We start from the raw sequence: 20787 nt of genomic DNA on the forward strand, positions 1-20787 counted from the left end.
TTACACGTACAATATCCGCTTAATGTTACCGAATGCTAAAACCGTTTTCTTTGGGCGCACTTATGCATTTTTACAATTTTACGCAGTTTCCCTGTTACCTAAGAAGTTATCGTTTGGTTCGTGACTGAAAGAGATATAAATCTTGGCGTGATTAGTTGAGGCCAACCAACATCACAAGTCATTGAAACATTGACACGGATCTCACTCTTCGGATCTCGCGTGCAGGAAGCTAAGGTCAATACAAAGCCTTCAAAAATCACAGCCTTGATAATTTGGTAAGTAAATTATCAATAATCGTTTCATTGCCACCAGCTAAGAGAGCCCGCTTCTTCCTCTTGTAAGACAACTTTAATAAATCTAAAATCACAAAATCTAAATAATAAATAAATTAATAAATCTGAAATCACAAAATCAGTCCTCGCCTCCAGGATTTTGCGCGGCCATTTTTCTCTCGCGCTTTTCTTTCGCGTCACGCACGACGGACTAAGCGAAGGAGGGACTCCTCGTAGTCTAATGCTTTGGCAGTTAAGTCTATGATCGGTAAACTCTCTTTAAAGTTTGACCAAGAGAGATTTTAGTTTATCCTGATCTAACAGAGTTAAAACCTTACTTTTTCATTATCCTTGAACAGGTGGAGTCGATGGTATGATGTTTAACGACATGGAGAGTGGGCTGGGTTGTATACTGAGGGGTGGGGGGGGGGGGTGCGTTCTCTTCTTAAAAAGGACATGACGCTCAAAACATTAGCTTCCCAAACGAATTACGGCGATTAATGTACTTCATTAGCATTCATTTAATTAACTTTAATCAACAAAGAAAACCGCCCGATCATAACTTATTACAGCACAATCACTGCACATCATGATATGCAATTCGTACCCGACCCAATTGGCTAACTGTCCAGCACTGCTGGAGAATGATGCTGTAGCATGAAGCGACTATTGAGAACTTGTTGCGTCTCCTTGATGCATGCCAATTCATCGCAGGGCACCTCCAGCATTTTGTCAGGTCACTGGTATTAATTCAAACTCTAGCCTCCTACGAAAGACGCTCTTTGGGCTCGTCACGCAATCCTCCTCCCTCACGTCTGTGGGGTTGAAGATTACGTGACGAGCCCAGAGAGCGTCTGTGTTAGGGAGGCTATTCACACTCCTGAATGGAGGATGCACTGTAATTGTAATGTATCTTGTCCTATAATCAATGACACTGGCTCAATCCGGAATACATGATCCACTACCTAACTGCGCGCGAGGGCGATAAACCGCTCACCAAGAAAGAAACATTCTTCAGTTTTGACATTCTCTTTAGTTCTCTTTGAAAAAGAGAGGCGACTGCATTTTGGAAAACTTATAACAAACTGACCGTGTTAGTATGAACACTTTTAAAATGGACATGCTAGACAATGCAGTGACATCATGGCATCAAATCAAAAAGACATACTCCAAGTCATTAAAATACTTTTTTATTTTATGACCACTCACACGGTTTAACTGACACGAAAAGAATTTGGGTGTTCCCACCCGATTTCTCTACCCACACAATTTTAGTGATGTATATCGATTAAAACGTCCATAAAAACACGTACAATCCAAGGCGATTATATTCAGAACTAAAAGAAAATCGAATTAAAATATTTTCTTTACTCCCAGACAGCAGTCCTGATTTAAAAGCAGATCGCGCAGTTAGCATAAGGAGAGTAAAAAATGCGTGACATAAGAGGGCGCATCACGCAATCTCCTTAGGGAAAAATTCACATATTGCAAGCTTTGCTTACACGCTCTTAAAGTTAAACAATATTCTAACTACTTACATCTTTAAAACTTTTTCTCGCTTCGCTTCTCACATCAAATTTAATACTACATCATACATGCTGCACCATCACTATTCCTAATATTATGAAACCAAAATGTGTAATGTGGACCCGTCACGTGCACGTACCTTACGGAACGGTACAATCACGTGTCTGTGAGGCTCGACGAAACTTTTTCTTGTCAGGAAATTTGTAATAGTGAGTCAACAGGCTGCTAAAAGGACAAATTAGGGGAGCAACAGATTTCTAATTTCCAGACTGATAGCATACCGCTACAGATTCATGGGGCGTTTCAAACAATTTAAAAGGTTGCCACTCCCGCGCGAGTGAGGGGACAAATCCACCGTTTGAAAACTGCTTTTATTGGAGATATCCAACAACAACATTTGCAAACGCCCTTAATCGTGATTTTGTGTGTTTGAATATTGTTACTTGTTGAATTTGATGTTTTCGATTTTTCAGCTGGAAAAATAAGTTGCTGTTAGGTTTATGTGGCAAAATATCAGTCTCTGATCCCAATGGCTGGCATTTTTCGTTCACTGCAAAATTGACTAAAAAACAAAAGTGTGCATGATTTAAATTAGCTTTCCCGAAGGTTTAGGTTGGCATATTGAATAGCAAACAAAAACAAGTTTTTTTGTTTTCTGTTTAACTTCAGCAATACTGAGTTAGTTGTACAAAAAATTTACCGCCGTGAATACTGGTTCATCTTGTGAAACTCCAACACTTTTCAGTTTAGTATGAAAACCTGCATTTCTTATTCTGATTACTACATTGAAGGTGACTCAAGCCTACATACTGGAGTGATATTTAAAACCTTTTTCGTCAGAACCTGTTGTTAGCATTGGTGTTAGTATAATTATTATACTGCGACCAGTTCATTTTGCTTCCTAAGTTTATCGCAGAGCAGAGCGGAGCGCACGGACCGACCACCAAGGCCAACCTCTGAGCCCGCGACACTCAGTTGCACCTTTTTTCGGGTATATCTCACATTCGCTTCCAACTGGTTTAAGACCAAAGAAGAGAAGATGATAATTGATTAACCTGTCGTCTATGAGTTCGTTATAAAAGTTATCAATGAACCTCAGCCTAAGATTATCTCACAAAAAACTGCCTTTTAAAAATTTAAAAACAAGCCACCTCTAAAACGCTACAATATTCTAAAGATTCGTCCCTTTAAAGTAAAGAAGTTACGCTAAAACTTGCTCTGTACTCATGAGTCTTGCTTATACGACTTCGAGGAAGCTGAAGAAGCGTCGTCTTTGTTTTTATCGTCTTCTTCCTTTTCCATGGTGCTCTTCACTTGTGATGTGTGATGTTTCTTAAGCCAAAGCAGCCACTTACTCGGGTTGCCCGTAAGGTACGTGCTCTTCAGTGGACTGGGTACAGAGCCTCGTATCTGTGTAATGAGTGTGATTTTGGAGGATCTGGTGGCGTCGTGATATGGACGAATGACTGCGCCGCAAATACCAGTCTCTAATCTATTGAAAGGCGAAAATCGAGTGAATAAGTGGGAAACGCATACGTAGGAACACGCATAGTTGGATCAGCAAACACACGACTGAGCTGGGCCTGAAGTTTGTGCTAGCTTTAACTGAAGCCTAACATTCTGGGAGCTCTACGTTTACCGTCGTGTAATCTTAGGTTCTCACCCCCCTTCAGCACACTCTGCGAATAACCAACCTCTTAGCCTCCTGCCGGATTGGGTTTCGTAATTATATAGTGTTCAATAAAGTATGCACCAAATAAAAGACAAAAACTGATATAGCCAAAAAAAAGATTATCCTAACATATTCAAGGAAGGTTATGACCGTGTAAGCTCATTCAGAACAGTGGGAATATTTTATTTTGCACTTCCATGCGAACTCTAGATCCCACGTGATGACTCAGCTGATTACACAAAAACAAAAGTGTAAATAACGTGCTATAATGGCGCGAAACAACACCAACCTCATAACTGTGACTTTAGTATCCTCCCCAGGGACGCTCGGATGACTGGACCCTTTCCAAGCCCACGCGTAACAAGGTTCCTCGTCTTCACGATCCAGGCTTGCTAACACTACACAGCGATTTTTCTTCTTCTGAGAACTACAAAATGGCGACAAAAATAAGTGAAAAGTCATATACTTTGTCATACTATGAAATCTTAACTTGAAGTTTGATTACATTGGTACATTAACCGCCGAGTTAGTGAAGCTAGCGTTTCGAGCCCTTCCCCAGAAAAAAAGTTAAGGATTATGGATTGTGGGTTGTGGGTTAGATGGGCGTTTATAAATGTACTAAGGCGTTGCGCTGTTGGAGGAAACATGCAACAAAAAACCGTTTTCAACCTTCTCCAGCGTATAGTGGACTGGGCCCAAGACATCTTACACTCACCATTTAAGGAGTTTGAAGTCGGCCATCTGATCAAGGAATGAGATACCGTCAAATGTCTTGTCCCATTTGGTTCGTTCATCCCAGTCAGAGACTAAATCAATAGCTAAGACAAATGGAAAAATGTATTTTATAACAACATGTGGCCAGAAAAGTTCAACAAATGATGTATTTCTCGAGGTTACAGTCACATGTCACATGTCACATGTCACACGTGTCACAAGAATCACACATGTCACACACGTCACAGATGTCACGTATATCACGCGTGTCACACGTGTCTCACAAACATGAAAAACACAATCGGTTCGATTGTATAATTCTCTGCGGAAGCACACTTAACATGGGATAACTTACCATCTCTGTAGGGAATGTCTTTCAATACCATTACAGCCTGAAAAATTAAAAAAGTCATTGAGTTTTCTGCTATGTCGCTCGCCTCTTGTTATCCTTAACTCGGATAGAGCGCCAAGCGAGAGCCGCTTACAACAGGAACGTAACACGCGAGTGACACGCTCACAACGCGCGTGTCCCTCAGGTGCACCAGCGCGCTGCGTGAATCGAGCTTCGCGCTCTACCATAAAAGTTTCGCAAACTTAAAGCAGTAATTCCCTCATCACAAAGTTCCAAAATAAACAATTCTTGTTACTTTCAGACTTTCAAAGGGTCCCAATTTGCGGCGGGTTTCTTGAGCAAACGTTCGGACGGTTAAAACGTGTTTAGTATAACCTCTCCTAGGCGTTCAGTTAGTTGGGGCACAGTGCGAAAAACAGCGCGCGAAAAGATGAAAAAGCGCGGCGAGAGGAAGTTTCCTCTCGCCGCGCTTTTTTTCTATTTTTCGCGCGCTGTTTTTCACGCTGGCGCCTCAGCTAAGTGGACGCCTGGAAGAGGCTAAAACGTGTACCATACTTCGGCCAACACAACGCCGTGAAATAAAATAAATATAACACATAAAGAGAGCTGAAATGGATTAAACCTTATTAACAAGTCTTTATACTAATCAAAACAGACTGAACAATTCATGCAGTGGCTTTGTAATCAAGAGAAAATGAGGGACAGAGAGGGAGGCTCCCAGTCCAGGCCTTGGGATATGTCAATTCCGCTAAAGTTATTTTAGGGTTGCCGAAAACAGCGGGAGTGCATTTCCTTTTACGTCCGCATGATACCATTATTCTTTAGGTGATCAGGCAATTTAGTAACGGCGGTCCACGGGGAAATACGCTTTTTCGATAGAAGCGCCTTTTACGGGTACATTAGAGGCAGTTGGTATTTCTGGCTGGATAAATCAATGTGGGAGATATATTTTTACATCTCCTTGGGAATAAAATGGCACATGCAGACGGGCGGAAATGTAGTTCTGAGTGGTCAACAAAACATTCCGGCGGAGCATGTTATAAAGGTCGTGGCTACTGTTATGGACTATGCACTGTGGCTTTTTCAAATGGAGTTTACAAGCCGGTGGACTTCGACATTGATGTTGGCAAGGACAATGAGATTTTCTCCCCACACCGAAGAGAGAAAGCTTACATTAGTGCAAATTAACCGAAGGTGAAGAAAACGTGGCATGAACATGATCAAACGAAGATGACACTTCCGTTTTTTCTGGTTTTCTCTGTTGGAAAAGCAGTTAGAAGAAGTTGTCCCTTACGCTCAGTTCAATGTACTTTAGTTGCTGGTACAAAATCATTTTTTGTCGTTTGAATGCGAGTTGTTCTGTCGTTGAACAGAAAAATTGTTTCTGTCGCTGATCACTACCGCGCTGTGAGTTGTTCTGTTTCTCTGTGAATTCAAAATTATTTCTGCCCGGGTTGTCTGTTTTGTCGCTGTATCAGCATTCACAACTAGTTCTGTTGCTACATTCCCATGATCGCCATGCCTCTAGTTGTTTAATCGCTGTGCCGGCATGCAAAATTATTTCTCTCGCTGAGCGCTACTCTAAGGTATTTGTTATTGTATTCAAAATTATTTCTGACGGTCACTGGTCGTCCCACCTCGAGCTGTTTTGTTGCTGGAGTCCAAGTTATTTCTGTCGCAGGTCGCTTCACGGCGAGCTCTTTTCAGTTTGTCACTGTACCGCTATTCAACATTATTTCTGTCGCTGATCACTGATCGCTCTGAGCTGTTGTTTTGTTGAGTTATTTTCTAGGCTAATCGCTACACTCCGTGTTGTTTTATCCGCGCTGTTGAGGTTCAAATAGACTTCTGTCGTATGGTTGGGAATTGTTTTGTTGTGATATAGTATTCAAGTTGATTTCTGTCGCTAATCGCTAGGCTTCGAGTTGTTTTGGTTCCTAGATTCAAAATATTTTAGCTACCCTCCGAACTGTTTTGCAGCTCGGCCAGAATTATATTCTCCTGTCGCTGGGTTGAGGGTAATTTTGCCGCTGGGTTCAAAAATAGTTTTGCCGTGGGAACCAAAATAGTTTTCTTCGGTGGGCTAAGATTTCTTTCGTCGATGCGTTTAGAGGTATCAGGATCGCTACAGCTTGAAACAGTATTCCATGTTATATATGTTTTCAATATCGAACAATACGTTACCTCTCTGCATGTTGTTATAGAAATGAAAGCAAATAAATTCTTTCTTGTTGTCATCGCTGATTTCTTTGATTCAAATTTTCAGGGGAAAAACTTTGATATTTCTTTCACCCAGCGTTTTTATTCCAAATAGGTTGTGGTTCTTTACGCGCTTCTACTGACAAAAACGTATTTCCACGTAGACCGCCCTTTAAAAATTCCCTGGTCAACGGGTGAAAGGTATCATGCGGACGTCTGGGGAAATAGACTTCCGTTTCCGCCTAAAACTAAAAATAACTCAAGTGGAATCGACATATCCCAGCCAACGCCCTCAATGTCCCTCTCTGTCCCCTCATTTTCTCTTGTTTGTAATCAAATCAATCTAAAATAATGGTTTCAGAAATATCCATAATTGAAAAAAGAAGCCAAGAACAGAACAGAATAGACAGACAGAAATATGAACAGCCCATTTCCGAGTTGCCTTAAGCCTCTCTATGAAAGCGAGGCCTGGTGCACAACCATTCACATGAAAATGACTTTTATTTCCATGTAAATGAAATTTCATTTTCATATGATTGAAAGGATGGGCAGCAAGACTCGCTTTGAGAAGAAGGCTAAAGGAATTCGGAAATTGCCCATTGATCTGTGGAGTAATTGCGTAGTGAAGGAGAGAAAAACAATCATTCTAGTTAATCGAGATATCGGGGCCTAGCCCCATTCTGTATCATCTACTTCTTTGCCCTCTATTAGCTACTCTCAGTTACCCTGGTAACAGGTGGACTTCCTCTCTCCAGTCCTTTCCGCGAGTAAATTTCCAGCTCTCCAGACTTTTTGACTCGCTTCCAAGATTTCAGGCCCTCGTTCTCTATGCTCAGCAGTAGGTCAATATCAGAGTCCCGGATTGGACTAGTAGGAAAATACAGGTGCGGTAGGCTACCCATGTCCAGTCCCCCGTACCAGCTCGGAAATGGCCTGAGTTTGCCTTCGCCTTCTTCAATTTTGTCGAGAAAGCTCATTTCTGAAGGTTAACAAGAAAGAAAAGTCAGGTTTGTTTTTAACGGTAAGGAACAGGTTAAGTCTACATATGAGCAAAGTGGTCCATCAGGTCGGAGCTTATCGCGGTTTCTGCATGTGGTATGAACCGACTAGGAGTATTTCTACTCCCCCCCAGATGGGATGCTAGTCCATTGCAGGGTAACCCCTAACATTAAATTAGCTGGTACTCATTTATACACCGGGTGGAAAGAGGCACTGTGGCAGTAATTTGTCTTCCGCAAGAACACAGCGCAATGTCCCCGAACAAGGCTCAAACCCGGCCCGCTCGATCCGGAGTCGAGCGTACTAGCCATGAAGCCACCGTGTCTCCATGGTACGGTAAAAATACTGGTATTTCATGAACATATTCATTGCTAGAAAAAAGAAAGTTGAACAAAGTTTACCTTCCGCTTCCTGCACAGAGGCATCTCTAGGAAGCAAATGATCGCAGCGCGGTTGGGACCTGTACGGCAACACCTGTCCATTTAGCGACGTCTCTTCTGAAGTAACACTGGGATGTTTCTCTTTTGGTTCTCGGTACTTCGTGCGTGTTTTTGTTGTTGTTGTGGTAATGACACGGATGGTTGAGGTCGTTCTTGCTGAGTCCTTCAACAGATTAAAATACAGTCCTGTTGGAATATAGAACCTGAGGACGAGATTTACAGTGGAACCTCCCGCAAGCGGGCGCTCTTTGAACCAGGAAACGTGCTCCCTTAAGGCAGGTCTTCTGGGAGGTTTAACATGTAGTGCTTGTATTTGGATCGGATCGCGACGAACTATCTACTAAGGGTAAAGTCCGTTAGCGCAAAATCGACTGTATGTATTTCGAAGTTAATTCCACACTCCTAATTTTTTCTCCTTTGGTATCGCAGCAATAAGGCACGTTGCTAGTCTAACGCAACGATTCCTCCCGGCCAAGAGGCTAATAAGAGACCTTTCTGCCTTCACAAGCTCGTTGAGCATCGCTTTCAAAAACCCATTCGCAGCCATATTCGGATAATACACAACTATTTTGTTTTAGTATTTCCCAGTAATAAAAAATGTCTTCTGAATTTTGTATTTTCGTTTGAAATTCAGATAAATAGAGAGTGCAAGTCAACCTAATTCAGCGATAGAATACTTCAAGGATTGCATTGGAGCTGAGACTGCTAATATTGCGCCTCACGCCTTTTTTAATTCGAAATTATGTCACTTGGATCCTCAAAAAGGGAAAGATGTCTCGATCGTCAATCTGTAAAAACAACGGCGCAAAATCTCCGCGTAGCATTTGAGGTGCTTTTGACCTTTATGTTTCAATCAAAATTAAGATCCTCTTTGAACAAAAGCGAGGTATCCACGACTTACCTTTTCATCAACGTTTGGTGTTGTGTCCTGTGTTCTCGTGGTCTCAACAGTGTTCACCATTACATATTTAGCACTAGGAGTCTCGTCCTCGAACACTTCTGAGGGTTCACTGTACGATGTGTCACTCACCAGCGACACAAATGACTCGTCAACTGAGCAAAAAGAAAAAGGTAAATAATATAAAGATATCTTCTAAAAAGGAAAATATTGCACTTTGAGTGGCTTACAAGCGCGCAATGTGTTTGCCTTATCTTTTTGCTTCCAGTTTCGTTATGGCTTGCGATGAAGCAACAAAAACATAAACAACATTGGCCATATAATGAAAACGAACTCAACAACAACATTAACCAATGAGGACTCAATTCAAAAAGCACGTGACCTATGACAAGCGCGGAGAACAAGCGAGCTTCATGTTTGCATGTTTGTTTGTTGTGATCGGATACACGACGTTTTAAGAGTCCTTTAAAACAATAAAAGCAAGTAGTACGACTAAATGCTAGTTCAATTTGGAAATAAATGATCTTAAATTCCTCTGATAGTTAAATTTGACTTGGCCTGCGACGTCGTTCAATTTTGGTAGTGTCCGAATGTTTCATCTCTTACCCAATTGTTTCTAAATTGGAAGCATATATTCCTATGTTAATTGAGGCAAACACTTCGATGCTGTCGAGCACTGCTTAATATACAATATGCAAAATTCACTTCAAAAATTCACGTTAATTCCATTTTACTTAAAAATGTAACATTATACGTGAATTTGAAAAGTAAAACTTTCGCAGTTGCCAAAATAACGCCTGAAAAGAAGTCAGGCTCAAACGGGATCATTTGTGCACATATAAACTGCGATGATCGTGTCAACCTTTACGTCTTTCTCCGCAGTTGTAATTCTAGATCTCTCATATATTCACTCAGAAATAAATCTATTTGAACTAAACCAGTTAGGACAACAACCACAGAATATAGTTTTAAAACGCTGGTATTTTCTCCTTTTTCCAAATACAGTTGGTCGGGAAGTTGAACATGCCAAAATTACTGTCAATGTGCTATTACAATGTACGACAGCTCGAATGACAATTTCGACATGTTATAACAATTTGTGTGCGTCATTAGAAGACACGACAGCTATCACAGGAAGTACAAATTCATGACGTTATTGTAATTCACGAGAGCAAAAGCGTGCTCCAAGGGTCTGCTGATATGAAGACAGGAAGCTGTCCTGGGTAGGTAGGTAACCCCTCCCTGCTCCTGACACCTTCAATCAGAGAGTTCACAAGAGTTGTTCCTGCTAACGAGCAATTTCCGCGCGCATTCTAAGTCCCGACATGTCCCTAGAAGGTGAGGTAAAAATGGCTAAAGTGTTTGATTGGAAAGGGAAAATTTGGCCCTCAGTCACTTGACCACCTTACATTTCAAGCGAGTAACCCTCTACCCTGATGCCAATTTAGCGATTCTCATGGAAACGATTCGCTGTCAAATGTTACCCCGCCCACGGAACTGAACTAGGTACGGAGGATACCCCGACCACGAGAGGCAACCTTGAGGGATATTTATTTTGTGTAGTTAACGCTTACCTGGTACTTCAACTCGCTCGCCATTTATGAACTCCCACTTCGTCTCAAAACTTTTGCTGTCCCTCTGCTTTCTTTGCCTTTCCTTCCATGAATACCTCTCCTCTCTTTTCCGCAAATCTTCTTCACTTTTATGGCGGAAAATCTCGCCACTTCTCCTTCGCTCTGCTTGCTTCATTTTCCACCTCTCCCTCTCCTCGCGTCGTCTTTGTTCATCTTCCAGTCGCTCCCTCTCTTCATCTTCAAGCCGTTTGCGTTCAATAGCATCCAAACGCTTCTTCTCATCTTCTTCAAACTTCTTTCGTTCAATGCTAAGACGTTTGAGTCTCTTGCTTTCCACCTGTTTACGTTTTTCCTCTTCCTCTCTTTTCTTTCTTTCCTCCATTTCACGCCTCCAGATTCGCTCTTCGTCCTCTCGTTTCTTCCTATCCTCTTCTAATTTTTTTCTTCTCTCCTCGAGCGTCATCCGCCGCCGTAGCTCCTCCTCCTGTCGCTTACGTTCTTCCTCTTCCCTCTTCTCTCTCTCTTCAGCCTCTTTTTTCAGTTTCAGCTCCTCCTTGAGCCTCTCCTTTTCTGCCTCCTCATCTCTCCGCCTTCGTTCTTCCTCTTGCTTCGTCCTCTCTTCGTCTTCTTTTCTCTTTCTTTCAGCTTCTTCCCGTCGCTTCTTCTCTTCCTGTTCTCTCAGTAATCGGTCCTGTTCAATTTTCTCCATTTTCCATTTAATCCTTCGTTTTTCTTCCCCAAGGTCCGGGGCAGAAGCTAACTGGATTGTTGCAACAGAAACCTTTGTTATCGTCTCTGGCTTCTCCTGCCTCAAAACTCTTATCTCCGATTTGAACTCCTTTTCCGCTTCTACCTGGGCAATTTCTTTCTCCTGTAACTTCTTCCGTTCCTCCTCGAGACGCTTCCGTTCTTCGTCTCTGAATTTTTTCATTTCTTCCTCGACTAAGCGTGGCGTTTCCACTCTTTTCATCCATCCTTCTTCTTTCTTCTTTTTCTCGTCTTGTCGATTTTTGGTATCTTCCTCGTCTTGTTTTGGTTTTATTGACAGGTCAATGTCAGATATGACCACCTCTGTCTTCTTATTCCACCTCTCTTCCCTCTCTCTCTTCAGTTCCTCCAGTTTCTTCATCTCCTCTTCCATGCGTTTCTTTCGTTCTTCTTCTCGCTTCCTCCTCTCCTCCTCTCGTGCCTTCTTCAGTTCCTCCTCTCGTTTCCTACGCTCCTCTGCTCGCTTTCTCCTGCCCTCCTCCAGCACAGCTTCAAGTTCCTTATCTCGTTTTTTTCTCTCCTCTTCCCATTTTCGATGCTCCTCTTCCCATTTACGTCTTTCTTCTTCACGCTTTTGCTTTAATTCTTCTTCCTTTTTACGTCTGTCTTCCTCTCTCTTTTTCCTTGCCTCCTCTTCAGCCAACCTTCTTTCTTCCTTTTCTTTCTTTCTACGTTCTTCATCTTCACCTAGTATCGCCGTAAGTGCTTCCATTCGCTTACGATGCTCTTCGTCGATTCTGTTATACTCCCTGGTGACACGATCATGTTTTTCCTCCTCGACATCAGGTTGAGATACATCCTCGCCGTCGGGTTTCTCTCGCCTCTCCATCGTCCTTTCTTCGTTGAGAACCAATTGAATTCGAGCCTCGGCTTCCTTCCGTTCGTTTATATCCATGTCTTCGACGGAAGGCCTTCTTTTAACTTCTTCTTGTTCAATAATAATTTGAATTTCTTCCAATCTGTTTCGCTGTTCTTCTTCTATTCGCTGCCTTTCCTTCGCCTCCCGAATTAGTTTCTTCTCCTGTTCCTTCAATGAGTCTTCGTCCGGGTCTCCAGTTTCATCAGCACGCGTTTCGTACGATGTCACTAGAACTTTCTCTGTGAAGTAATAAAAGCGATTTGCATGAGTGATTAGCAGTGGGTGGACAAAGGGCGCCAAACGTCTCACCTGCCGCTAACAAATGGCGGGAAACTAAAAGCTGATAAGCTGAACTGAAATTTCCTTCCGATCAAGTTTCGCTGCTAAGAAAGTTTCGGGCGGAGGTAAAAGAGAGCGGAAAAACCTAGAGGGCTATAATGACGCTATCTTTGCGCCAAATTTTGGGAAAATTCGAGGCGTTTCTTGCTTAATTGCTACCGCACAAACCATTGACGTACGAGACAATGGAGGTGCTGTGAAGATATACTGCTGTTTGAATGAATATGAGGCAAACCGACAAACATTTAATTTCTCATGCGAGGTTACTAAACGAACTATTATTAAACGATGAAAAATTTCGATCAGGTCCCTTCAACTAACGTTTATACCTTAAGGCTAAGTCTAAAATATTGTACATGTAAACCACCAGCTGAGAACATAACTGCCAGTTATAGTAAACCAGTTAGTCGTACGTAGAGAAATGGAAAATCGTAACGAAAATAAATTCAAACTGATTTACTTTGTCGGTTCCGACGCCACTTACCCACAACGTAACTGCCTCCGTCATCAGACTCAACAGTTGGGAATTTATCTGGGAAAGAATTTGTTTATTGATAATAAGTTTAAAAAAAATTGTGACCAGAGACAGAAATGAAAGTAGAGTCAATACATAAACCGTACAATTAACCCGCTGTACATGTGCGAAAGAAATTCAGTGACAACATAGCACACCGGCATTTTAAGTTGGCAGGAAGACGGCACAACATGGCAAGGACCCAAGGAAATTTTAGCGAAGTTTTTTCTCTCAGGGTCCTATCACTCCGTTCTGTTTTTATCTATTACCAAGGAACAAGTTCAGAATAACTTGATTTCAGCTTAAATTACGGTACTAAACAAGCTCTTCAGGATCGTTGTAGTGGAAACCGGCAGAAAAACTACGATTTACGATTTCGCAAAATTAGAAAACAAATGAATGGAGTTTTCTGTATTTTTAATTCCGGCCTCTCTAAACACATAAAGATCACCGAAATAAAGAGAAAGCACACTCACCTTTTGGAATCCGAATAGCAAAAATTTAAGAATTCAAAATCGCTACTTAACCTTTATATTCTCTCGAAATCGATTTAGACAGAAGAAATATATGGGCTTTGTAACCGCGACTTGTTATTCTTGTCTAACAAGACAAGATGGCGTCGCACATTCAAAGAATCGAAGCTTTGGTAATAAAAACCTACCAAGCTGAGCATGTTACTAAATGATATCTTGTACACCTTTAGGGTTTTTATCACATTATCCACTGCCAACAAAAAAGAAATTGTTTCCAAAACAAAACCACTCCAATTTGGAGAGCAAATTATATTCGTATCCCTTGCCAAAAAGAGAGCACTTTGCTAAATTTATGCAAGTGAAAAACGGCAGGTGTATGTGACAATGGTTATAAATTATCAGTTGTAATGTGTGCCAAAAGATGCAGCGTTCACCTGTTTGATTTGTTTACGAAGAATGCTTCATTAGCGTACGTTAAGCAAATATTTCCAAAAGCGACGCGTTACATGTCTCGTACGTGAACCATGCAATAACTAGTGAGACAATCTCAGATAGTGCAGAGCGCAATTGATAGCTCTGGTACAGTAGTCCCATAAGTACTCACCCCTACTCGGTTCACTTCCGGTTTGTGTCTACCTTGGTAGTCTGCTACGGCTTTTCCCCTTTGCAGTGTGTATGTTTCAAGGTTGTATTTTCATTCAAGGTCCAAACATTACGCACAAATTAATTACTACTGGTGCTTTAAGTTGATTTTCGTTCATTTTAAATTCAACAATACGCTGAAGCAGCAAACGTGACAATTTAGCTCTTCACGCCAACTTTGTAACTTGATACTTTTGTTTTCCTCGCAAAGCCATGTAATATGAAACCCTTGTTTTCTCCAAAACATACGGAAGATGTCCTTGTTTTTTGGAGATAAATGAAAGAAAGTTAAATATCTGATGTCGTGATGAAGAAACGGAACAGAGACGATGTTTTACTAAAAATGCAAATTTTTACCGATGAACAAGAACTAATTTAATTATCAGATAGTCACGAAATACCACTTTCTTTTTCTGTTGCCACCTTTGTTGTTAACAATAAAACAATTCAAAATTAACACACAACGATATTGATGGCTGAGAAGCTTTTCAACGAAAAGTATTGAAGATAAACAGCGCTACTTGGCCGATATGAATGAGTCTCCTCAAAGACTGATTAAATTAATTTGCGCTTTCATTAGGTGCCACGGCGTCTGCAGCAATATTTAAGCATTTTCCTGGTTTCTTTTGTTACAAATTCACAATTTGCGGAGTATTAACGCCACTAACTTGAGAACTTTTTGGTCTCTCTTACAGACACAATTAAGGCAAGAAATAAACAAGTCGCTGAGGAGAAGCAATATATTTGAACTCTGACAAGCACACTATTGTAGATTGAAAACAGCAGATGATATTTGTTGAACCGACCTGTTTGTAATTCTAAAAGCTACGCAGCCACAGTAACGTTTCACTTTTGCAATAAAAAGGGACAACTGGCGCTACCTGAAAAATAACTGCCGTCCTTGGTCGCATGACACGATATATAAAATACTGCGCGTAAAGATAGTGTATAACACTAACAATGCTAGAACGCATGCGTCTTACATGTTGAGCTCTACCATAAGGAAAACCACTCAACATTTGTGCGTGATTCCGTATGCAATGTATCCTTCACCTAATATAGAAGCCACGAACCCTAACTAATCTACGCATGCGTTTAGGGCAAATTAGTTTTGTTCTAAAGAGAATGGTACCACAAGGAGAGCAAGGGGTTACCTGAAACAAATATATAGCTTTGCGATGTTCAAAGTTAAGCGACGGCGATGGAATGTGTTTTACGTAGAGTACACATGTACCTTTCCCACCCTACTCCCATTACTTCCTTGCCTCTAGACTAATTAATTAATTGAAATTAATTAATTAAACAAACATTAAAGTTTACACCTTAGCGCCATAGTGCCATAGCGCCTTAGTTCCTTAGCGGCAGGCAACCCCCATAACCATCCCAATAGTGCACTCTGCACTAAAAACGAGGGAAGAGTGCTTTGTCTACGTTACTAAGCTCAGCTGAAGTTAGGTGAAAAATGGAAATTTCAAGCAATAGCTTTTAGCTTTTGGGAATATTTTCCTCTTTTTGAAAGCAGAACACTGAAAACCAGTTGATGTCTCTGCGGGCGTCAGCTCACACAGCCTCTGAGTAATATAAAACTGCGTGATTTTGGCTCGGTTGATCTATTCAAAACTAATCCCTGACGCTATTGTTAGGAGGTAAGCTTATGCTGCGCACCTCAACAACAAGCAAACACACGAATTGAAGGATAATCCAGCCAGTTCATTTCACTTCATTATGTATTTATAAACAGATGGGCGCAGAATTTTGCGAGGCAACAAATGAAAAATGAGAAATAATACCCTCAAATCAGCTCACACAGCAGCGGACAAATACACTTCCTAGGATCACTGAAATGATAGTTTTGATACGAATTGGACTTAGCCAAAGTGAAAGATCATAGTCATTTATACTGAAGTTAATTCATAAATTCTGTAAAGTGACCAACTCGTTTAAGATTAATGTTTGCAAATCTGCTTGGCATGATCTCGGTTAGCCTGCGAGCAGGCTCTCATCGTTGGCAGCACGAGTAAAACCGTCGGCGAGCGAAGCGAGCTGGTGAGATCTCGATGGGATTTTCTGTCATTTTCTCACAAACTTCAACCCTTTCATTCAATGATGATTTCTTCAAGAATATTCCTCTAAAATAATCTAGAGTTATGGCGATCTTGTTGGAGAGCTTTCATAGCATGCTCACGAGCAGGGTTCGCTGTTGGTCGCGCCTGAGTTAACGCAAACGTTTACCGCACATTAAAACGACTGCTTTCAATAAACAAAGTCAAGAACTGGCGATGTGAGATTAGTCTAGAAGCTATTGTGAGTTCCTACCTCCTATGTTCAGCGCAGCTCCGTACAGCTCCACTCTCATACATGGCCAACAGTACCAGTCGACAGGGCAAAACCGCACGTAACGAGTGATAATCTCTTTTTCCAATTCCTTCTTATTTACACCCCAGTTGTTCGTGTTGCCATCGATGATCTTGAAGAAGAAAGAATCAACAGCAATAATGAAACTTCAGTCACAAGGCCTATAAGTTTCCTCTCTCGCCTCACCACCCTCTGCTTCGTCGAGTTTTTGCTCTCGCTGCAATTTACGCGCGGACGGAGTGCGGAAAAGATGCTTGCTACGCAGGCTATGTTGAATATCATTGAACAATCTCTTCTTTAGTACGCAATTAAATCTGTAAATGGCTAAACGAACAATAGGCTTAAACATAAAAGACAACGACGTTGACAAGTTTGCTATGCAAATTAGCCACGCGATTGTTCAGGATCTGTCATCAATGTTGTTACAATAGGCCACTTTCGATATATTAAAATTCAGCTTGACAGTGAGGCCTAGAGGGCACAGAACAAAAGAAATGAATAAACATGGTCATTCAATTTCTAGACTACGAGTGGTCCCTCTTTCGCTTAGTCCGTCGTGCGTGATGCGAAAGAAAACCGCGAGGCAAAAATGACCGCGCGAAATCCCGGAGGCGAGGAGCGTGCGGGATTTTGCGCGGTCATTTTTTTCTCGCGGTTTTCTTTCGCGTCACGCACGACGGACTAAGCGAAAGAGGGACTATTCGTAGTCTATTCAATTTCCTTTGTTTGTGTACTCCAAGCCTCAATGCCAAGCTGAATTTTAATATGTCGAAAACTGTCTATTGTTTTGGGATTAAATACTTGGACGTTTGGAAATACAACGCCGGTACGCCTTGCCATACCCCCGAAAGTTTCTACCCTCAATAGACGGCTCATTAAACTTCAAAGAGAAATGTTTTGTTCTATCTGTGTACTGACGACGAAACCGCTAATGACAATAATCCTAGCGAATCTCGGGAGAATAGATAAAGAGAGGAGAGCAGAGGGTATAAAATTAAAAAGTTTAAAATTACCTCCTTCCGTAAATGTTTCAACTCTTTTTTAAAAGCGGGTTGTAGAGGGAAGCTTAATACATGGGGAGTGACTTTTAGGCAGATACCTGAATATCCAAACTGTCTGAAGTAAATGGAAAAAGGGGAGATACGCGAAAGGACATCACTGACATTCAATATCACTTACAGTATTTCCATTCTCCTCGTAAGTTGTCCAGTTTTCACCATCTGCAGAAGACATGAGTTTGTATCGTTTCACGTAATCTCTGTTCCCGCCAGGATTGCCTTGAGTTGCTACAGCACACAGCAAATGAAGACCTCCGAGGTTGACCTTCAACAATAATGGATACACAATTAATTTAGCATAAGGTTTAATACCCTTAAGACTACTTAATCGTATGTAAGGAGGCGGCTAGGGATTCACACTCTGCACCTTTCACACGAAAAGACAAAGTATGGGCTATAATTGTCACTGAGTTGCCAAAGGACCCTCATCCGGAGTAAACTTTGAAAATCGGAACGTCGCTCCAAAACGCAAACTCCAGTACACGCGGAGAAGACAGCAATAGGCCTTTCATACTTTGCTAAATTTGGCTCGACCGGCTCGGCGCATTTACGTAGCGAACCAGGGAGAAAACAAAATCCGGCCCTCTGCAAACGAACTGAAGGCCAAGTCACCATCGGGTTGGGTTTTTGACTACTAAGGCAGATTTAGTTGCTGACCTCAGGGACCATGGAGGGAGAGGGGCTGGTAGGGCTAAAGCCCTACCCCTTTTTTGCTCGGGTTGAATTTTTTAGGGCTCCAGATGACATGAATTATGTATGAATTTTATCGCTTGTCTTTGAAAGCAAAAAAAACGGCTGAACCGGTGACTCCTAATGCTTGTTTGTCTTGGCAAGAATTTTTTAGCCCTGCCACTTTAAAATAACCTCCGCTGTGCTGTCCCTGACTTCATCACTGTATTTACCGTTATTTTTCACGCAAGGTATTTTCAGTGTTTTAACTGCGTAAGATATTAGCTGGCTTTGATTTGTGGATCCTCAGTTACCCTAAAACAATGTTGAAAAATAGTCAACTCTTGTTCAAGTCATTTAATGGTTTTAAAATACTACAGCGCGTGTTGACCGCCTGATTTCAATTTCCTTCCTGAGGAAAGTCTTATTAATTAACTGACAGGAACCACGTCACTCAATCGGACAGACAGACTGTCGCAACGCTCTGTTGGAAGCAAATGCTACAGGCTGACGAGCAGCAATTAAATCACCTCATCCTGAATGTAGGCATGTGAGCGAGAAAGGAGGGATGCCAAAAGCTATTGTACTGCACAATTAAGTTCACGGGAACAAAATAAAAAAGAGAAAAGAGAAGGCAACTTTACCTGTAAAAAGCAGTCATCAGCCTTGCCTGCGCACCAGGAGGACAGCCCGTTCAGCCGGGCTAACTTCGGTGGCGCGGGGCCTGCAGAGGAGGAAGCGGTTATATTTTCATCCGGGATAGCGCCAGTTTCCATTCCAAGAGGCTCGCCTCCTAACGATGTCAAAAGGAAAACAATCAACTTTGGTGGTGCATTAAACTAATAAATGACTCCCTGAATTGATCAGCGTCTATCAAATCAATCAGGTAGGCTATGAAAATGAACAAGCTGATCATCTCAGGACGCGCAGACCAAAAACCCAAATATAACAAAACAGTGAGGAGAATTAGCATGCTGATCATGGTCTAAATGCTGGTTAACTAGAAATTCTTGAAGAGTCAAAGAATGAAGAAAACAGTTTGAAGCTAACAAAATGTATGTTCTTGTATATTTAATAATCTTATATATAAATTAATATGCGACTACAGGAAAGGCCTGCTCGTTTATATTCACCGCAAGCGTACGGACAAAAACAAAATAAACACATCCCTTTAAAACTAACTCCTTGTACAGGAGTCATATCAATAACAAGAACTTCCCGGAGTTTCAGAACGGTCGCTGAAATGGCAGTAAAGGGATTTCGCACTCAGCTTATTTCTAGCCCAGGAGAAAACATGGATTCTTGCCAAAACAGTTCAGCTACTAATTCACAGATAAATGCATCGATCTTAAAGAAAACCGGATAATGTTGATTTCAATGATGATATAATCGCCAACTGCCAGAAACGTTGAATGGCGTCACAACATGCAACGAAGAGCTTGAGTGACGCAGTAAACCTGAAATAGTGAACTTTAGTGAAAAGTTGACGATGGTTGTTTACAAAAAGAAATCGACTTTTAATGTTTTATTTTATTTATTGCCGCTTTGTTGCACACGTTTGTTAAATTTGATACGAAATGGGTCCAAAACTAATTTCATGTAAAAAAAAAAAAAAAAAAAAAAGTTTCGGTCACGAACATTGAGCCAGTTCAGATACCAAACCCAAGAATAGCGAGGTGACATAAATCAAACTTGCAAGTAAATTCTTAAACTCAATCTTCGTTTTATTGCATTTCTGGCTTCTTTGACAACATAAAATCATTATTAAAGTTAAAAATCTATTCAAATAAAGGTGCTCTGACAAAATACATCTACTAAGAGAAACTATCAACTGTGTCAAAAGGATTTCGAAATTGATTGACAAGAAATGTTCGACCGCTCAATCGACTGCGTGGGTATTTGAAACCACTTCTTAAACTTAAGTCACACAATCAACCTTCAGTTACGTAATAAAGAGATAAAGAGTTGTTTTTACTCCAGCAATTACGGACCGGAAATAAACTAATCTGTCCGCTACGTCACAGAGGTTCATTTAAGCATGACTCTGAATCGATCGAAGTTAAGCGGATTTCATGATTACTCATAATATTTTAATATTCGATATTACGTGTAGCAATATAACGAAAACGAATATTGCGGTAGCAAAATGCGGCCGGAAAAAAAGAATAAGTTAAACTATAAACAGATGTACCTAGATAAATTGTTGTATCCTTTTCGATCGAGAATATTCCCTTTTATCTGAGACGCTCGCGGGGGAAATACGAATATTTATCACTCACCTGGAATGGTTTCAATGGTGTAGGATGTCGAACTTTCTACAACTGTGCCCATGGCTTAAACTGACAGTAAAAGAAAATAATAACAATAATAATAATTGGTCAGCTGTGAGGAGAACACAGAATTGATGTAAATGACTAGGAAATATTGCCTGTAAAGATATCCAGCCAACGGTACAAAACCTAC

At 41.2% G+C, this 20787-nt stretch overlaps 1 protein-coding gene across 1 annotated transcript; it reads right to left on the minus strand.

Annotated features, from left to right (window-relative positions):
* Nucleotides 1-1449: 1449 nt before the first annotated feature.
* Nucleotides 1450-20663, minus strand: LOC145500756 (uncharacterized). Its single transcript, XM_081480281.1, has 13 exons — nucleotides 20604-20663; nucleotides 18969-19117; nucleotides 17777-17920; nucleotides 16559-16709; nucleotides 13098-13145; nucleotides 10648-12513; nucleotides 9077-9228; nucleotides 8137-8338; nucleotides 7462-7715; nucleotides 4541-4577; nucleotides 4187-4289; nucleotides 3761-3898; nucleotides 1450-3291 (listed from the first exon to the last, which is right to left on the minus strand). Exons 1-13 carry the CDS (start codon nucleotides 20653-20655, stop codon nucleotides 3024-3026), a joined length of 3564 nt encoding a protein of 1187 aa, XP_081336407.1. The 5' UTR covers nucleotides 20656-20663; the 3' UTR covers nucleotides 1450-3023.
* Between the last annotated feature and the right edge of the window lie 124 nt (nucleotides 20664-20787).

Source organism: Orbicella franksi, chromosome 10 (assembly GCF_964199315.1).
Source record: "Orbicella franksi chromosome 10, jaOrbFran1.1, whole genome shotgun sequence".
Taxonomy (NCBI): Eukaryota; Metazoa; Cnidaria; class Anthozoa; order Scleractinia; family Merulinidae; genus Orbicella; species Orbicella franksi.

Excerpts from the sequence above, each read along its gene's own strand:
- LOC145500756 (XM_081480281.1), bottom strand. The coding sequence starts at position 20,655 with ATGGGCACAGTTGTAGAAAGTTCGACATCCTACACCATTGAAACCATT. Across the intron at positions 7,716-8,136 it reads CTCTGTGCAGGAAGCGGAAG|AAATGAGCTTTCTCGACAAA; the intron begins GTAAACTTTGTT and ends GTTAACCTTCAG. Across the intron at positions 3,899-4,186 it reads GACTTCAAACTCCTTAAATG|TTCTCAGAAGAAGAAAAATC; the intron begins GTGAGTGTAAGA and ends GCCATTTTGTAG.